At 31.3% G+C, this 5,418-nt stretch overlaps 1 protein-coding gene across 1 annotated transcript; it reads right to left on the bottom strand.

Annotated features, from left to right (window-relative positions):
• Window positions 1-4,047: 4,047 nt before the first annotated feature.
• On the bottom strand, window positions 4,048-4,989 carry LOC108912079 (immediate early response 3-interacting protein 1). Its single transcript, XM_018717240.1, has 3 exons — window positions 4,769-4,989; window positions 4,157-4,261; window positions 4,048-4,103 (listed from the first exon to the last, which is right to left on the bottom strand). Exons 1-3 carry the CDS (start codon window positions 4,857-4,859, stop codon window positions 4,048-4,050), a joined length of 252 nt encoding a protein of 83 aa, XP_018572756.1. The 5' UTR covers window positions 4,860-4,989.
• Window positions 4,990-5,418: the final 429 nt, after the last annotated feature.

The raw sequence follows: 5,418 nt of genomic DNA, 5'->3' as shown, positions 1-5,418 counted from the left end.
ACGACGAGACAGAAAATTCGGACAACCCTGATGTGTTTCGTGGACTCATAAATTTTAGTGTAGATCTTGACGACATTTTAAAAGAACATCTAGCCACATTGGTATGACCGGGATTTTCTGTGATTGTACCGGGAATTAGCTGTATGGTCCCGGATTTCGGATTTGCACGTATAACTCCCGGAATATAATATAATGTACATATATATAAAAAAAGATAAAGAAAAAATCATAACACGCCGAGGAAAATTAAAATTCGTTGAATCGTTGGTAAATTTCACAAACGATTTTTTTTTATAAACAATATTCAATAATTTAATAAAATATATTTAGTTTATTCCAATTTATTATACCATCAGTAGGTAATTCGTAAATGGATATTTCAAAAAGGTATCAATTTCAAAAATCATTCTTGTGAAAATCTGTATTTTTTTTATAAATTCATTGTTCCTTGAAATTCAGAAGTGCCAGGAAAACGCGTGACCTTGAAAATTTTAAAATTTTTCCCCTGCGGCGCCATTTAATGACTCCGGCCACTTAATATCCCGGAATTCAATTCAACAAATGTAACAACCCTAAGCAGAACACATTCAATCAATGTTCACGCGCCGCCACTGCATAATTACATATACTATGTTTGACCTTGACGTCCATACCTATCCCTCATAATATTCAGACATTCTCAGGCTCCTATTGTAAGCTAATCAACGGGACATAGTTAGGAGATATGCTAATAATAAGCCATAAATATTCAGATATCCTCAGACTGACCACTCCAAACAATATGCCTTGGAACATACGGTTGGCTATTTGAAGGATGTATTGATTTGGAACATAATATGTTCCTGAAACGAAAAAATGGCTGAACAAGAACCGTCATCCCTGGGATGTATATATGTGCAAAGGATATCTTTAAAATAGGGTTGTTTGAAATTGAAAGAAACTGTCCCATTGGTACTGAATTGAACATATCATGTCATGTGCTCATACTTCACATCTGTACATCGTGCACAAGCAGTACAAACCTGTCCTAAAGATATCTTTAGGATATCTAGTGGGATATCCACTATTCTATTACTACTCCATGTCCTATACTACTGGGACTATTCCATGTCCCAGGGATGTAAGGTTCTGACTATAGTCCAGGGTCTAGAGCAAGGGTCGGCAACTGGCGGACCGCGGTCCAGGTCCGGACCGCGGAAGGTAAAATACTGGACCGCCAAAAATTTTTTGAAAGTATAAATTACTCAAATAAATTATTTAAAAAATGTTTTTTTTACGTTTGAGTGCCAACCTTATCATTTTTTCTAGTATTTTACAATTGTGTGACTGTTTTGAGTTCTTAATGGTTAGTAAGCAGATTAAATTTGAGTTCAAATGAAAATTTGTAAGAAATATGATTTTTTTTCTGGACCTCGTTAAAAATTTTTAAAAGTATCCGGACCCCATCTAAAATTACTTGCCGACCCCTGGTCTAGAGCTTTCGAGGGATATATTATGTTACAAATCAGAATATCTTTCAGATATCACATCGTATGTCCCAGAGTTTGAAAGTAATACTTTAGTAGTTTACTTTAAATATTCACAGTATCAAAGTGTTATTCGTCAATTACAAAGTGGAAATTACATAGGTAGGTGCCTGATTTTTCAAAAGAACTACCAAAACTTAGAAGCAGTATGAGGTTATGTACTTGTAATTAATAATGTTCTACCAATTCCTTGATATCTAATTCAAAGGTGTAAAGTTAAGAACTAAAAATAGATTTTAAGGGTAACAATACCCTATAAATATGATGATACATGTACTTATTTTTGTTTAAATTTTTATATTAATTAAAATTATACAGAATAACAAATGGGCAGTAATAATAATATAATTTTTTTAATTTGCAGCATGCAGTAAGAAATAAGGGGTCCGTAGCCCTCCCATTCCCCTGGCTACGCCCATGCTATGGATGGACCAATACCAATATGGCTATTGGACTATTGTGTATTCGTTCACCACTACACAATGTGACACTTGCTTAATAAACGATATACATATAGATGAAAGATAATAAATTGTAGGTACCATCACCATCCCGAGGATGTTCAGATACTACTTTCCAAAGATTATATAGTAAATTAATAATCGGATATTCTCCATATGTTACAAAATAAAATATTCCGAATATAAAAATGATACTGGTACTGAAGACATACGGTCAATATTCTAGGGTATACGCCATAAATAGGATATTAACGAGATCCTGAGGAAGCCTGTGCTTTTGAATGTATATGATACGTTATAGATTTTAGACACATAATCTGCAAATATTAATGCATTTGTGTTTGACAAACGTTTGGCGGATGATCGCATCATCTGTAGCCGACGTTAGACAAATGGTTTATTTTTCGTGGGCGTCCAAACTGAGATCCCGAAACACATATTAGGTAATATTCAATTAGCCTAGATTCTTAACATTTTGTTAAGTAAATGGGTACCTTTTCGTTTTTGCTATTAGTTTAAACAACATACGCAAAGGGTGTGCCATTTAATACTCCCGCCGCCAATATCTCCAAAATGAAGAAATTTATTTTAGTCCCGGAAATTAGGGTTGTTAGGTTCCTCGAGTAGCTTCAAATTGTAGTTAAAATTGTTAGTTCAAATCTTTCTGTGTAGATGGCGTGGCGATACTAAAAAATTTTTTATTCCTGGAACTTGGAAATGCAGTCCATCTGAAAGATTGTTAAATTTTGAGTAATTTTCTAACAACCCCGCAGTTTCCGGAACTAAAATAAATTTCTTTATGTTGGAGATATTAGCAGCGGGAGTGTTAAATGGTACACCCTGTATATGTAGTTTCAGCACGTGGTGTGAATAAAAGAGAGTACAAATATTTAATTTATAATTATTAATTTACCTCCTGTCAGTTGGATTCAAATTGTATCAAGATCGAGGCAAACAAATAAATGAATATATTAAAAAATAACATAACGTAGGTACCTAATCAAACTAAAAATTTTAATACATAATTGCGGAAAGCAATTTCACGTCGCTGTACGTAGTAGCTATACTCATGTTGAAATGAAGAAATGAGTCATTATAAGAAACCAGGTTGAAAGTAAAACATGACTTCTGGCAAATTTTAATGTCCGAATAATAAATTAACAATAAAACTATTAGTTAAACTAGGTGTTAACCAAACAGAACCAGATAAGAAAATCATTAATTATAAAACAATTTCTACTATTTTTGAACTTTTAAAAACTAAAATTTCTAGTAACTTCTCATTATTTCCCGAGCATTAATTTCTTACTATTTGTAAAAATGTTATAAGAAAAACGATTATATTTATTATAACATTTTGATTAAAAAAACTAATATTAGCAGCTTATATGTTCAGTTTCTTAAAACAAGATATCAAAAATTCATAAATAGGATTTCATATAATTTTGCGAAATTTCTGTGAAGGAAAAATTGCGCATACTTGTTACTTAACTGAGGTTTTAAGTTTTAAGGTTACATAAGCAGTGGTATATTTCTTGAATAATCTATGTAGGAAGCTAAAATATCTTATTGCTTAAATTGAGTAGTGCTAATATTAAGTAAGTGAATAACTAATTAAATTCATGATCACCATCTATTTATCATTAAAAAATATAATCCAAGGGAATAGTACGAAGAAAAACATTATTGTGTATCACATTTTTATTTGGAATTCAATGTTCAGTTGAAAAAGGTGACTTTTTTTCTTTAATTATTAAAAACTCATAGTTTACTGCACTTATGTTGAAATTTTAATATGGCCAAAAAATTTTCTTTACTATATTACATTGTTGGTTGCAGGATTATTTGGAAGGCATACTGGTTTAACAAATCTAGAAATTAACATACCATAGTATAGGCGGGTTATATTTTCTCACAGGTTTAGCATTTTTTAAAACATAACTTATCTGGTAAAACATAGGCTAGAAAAATTACGAAAATAAGAAAAAACGTACAAATAAATACATTTATTTTTACATAATTATAAATACATTTAAAAAATAAGTAATTTAACGAAAATGTCATCCCAATATTAATTTTATAAACATTGTGATAATATTTAAGAATATCAGCGGTACTGAAAAAAAGGAAATATTTAATATTTAAGAACTTCATTAACAATGAACTTACTTCTTACAACTGTTCTTATTGAATGTATTAAATTGAAAATTTGTGCTTTTGCAGATGGATGCTCCCCAAAACCTTGAACATTTGCACTCTTAGAACTCCAACCAACTAAAAAAAATTGTACAATTATAATTAGCAAGTCATTTTTAAAGATAAAAATGATATGGAACAAAAATATCCGGAATATATCTTAATAATTTTTAAATTTTATTTTACTAAAACTATATTCATATGTTTAAAATAGTTGCCAACAGTGTTTAAACATTCTACTTTTCATCCATGGATGGAAGAGAAATATCAGAAACTTAAATTATGGATGTATTGCTTTACCCTTTCGGAAATTGAGAATATTTACATTTAACTGTCACATTGATGTTGACTGCTACTCTTGAATATAATAGTCATTGATATGCTAGGACATGGAAGATACATTTCACTTTAATTTTCATTTTATACCTAAACCGAAGCTGTTTGTAGAAACAAAGCATTATTGCATTATTCATTACTAGGTCACCTAATAGATAATAATCTACGGTGTGTAAATCCACAATTCAAATGAAAAACAATATGTAATGAAAAAATCACAACTATAAATGAGGTTATATACTTAGTTACCTTTACTTAAAAATCTTTCTTCGTTTAAAATACATATAGCATTTAAGCATAACAATGTTGCTTCAAATAGATTCCAAAGTGTGAATGCCATTGCAGATTATAACATATATAAATATTTATTCCAATTCTAACCATAAATCCATAAACAAAAATCTCCTGTCAAATACATAGACAAATACACAACTCAGTAACTCGCTAATTAAGGAAATTGAATATAAACGTCAACGACAAATACGTGGACCATGGATCACGAACCACTGACGTCGATAGATTCTAAGTAGGAACTTTTTCAAGATCTGTTCCAACAAGAGTCAGGGACTGGTTTCAAACCGTCAGAAATGTGCATCCAACTAATTCTTGCGATATATTCACTGAAGACACATTTAGAATTTAGCTGGCCAAACATTTCGAACGGTTGGGAACCAATCCCTGACTCTTGTTGGAACAGACCTCATATATGTTCGGGTAGTATATGCTCGAAGCATGTTGTACTCTTGAAATACTCCTAACCTAACTTAAACCATATGAGTAACTAAATAAGAGTGTTTTATTCTGTGTATTCTGTCGACAGCAGCGGCAGAGTACCGCCATCTGTAGTTGGTGCAGCAAACAACTCACTCGAAAACCACAAACCATAAAATAATTAAGGA

The sequence above is a fragment of the Anoplophora glabripennis genome, unplaced genomic scaffold (assembly GCF_000390285.2).
Source record: "Anoplophora glabripennis isolate ALB-LARVAE unplaced genomic scaffold, Agla_2.0 scaffold570, whole genome shotgun sequence".
NCBI classification, from domain to species: domain Eukaryota; kingdom Metazoa; phylum Arthropoda; class Insecta; order Coleoptera; family Cerambycidae; genus Anoplophora; species Anoplophora glabripennis.
The sequence above is the reverse complement of the archived record's forward strand: the minus strand, read 5'-3'. Positions and strand labels throughout refer to the sequence as shown.

What these genes read in the sequence shown, in the direction of transcription:
- LOC108912079 (XM_018717240.1), bottom strand. Translation starts at nt 4,859, where the DNA reads ATGGCATTCACACTTTGGAATCTATTTGAAGCAACATTGTTATGCTTA. An exon ending in AGAAAGATTTTTAAGTAAAG is followed by an intron (nt 4,262 to 4,768) that starts GTAACTAAGTAT and finishes AATTTTTTTTAG; the next exon opens with TTGGTTGGAGTTCTAAGAGT. An exon ending in AATAAGAACAGTTGTAAGAA is followed by an intron (nt 4,104 to 4,156) that starts GTAAGTTCATTG and finishes CCTTTTTTTCAG; the next exon opens with TACCGCTGATATTCTTAAAT.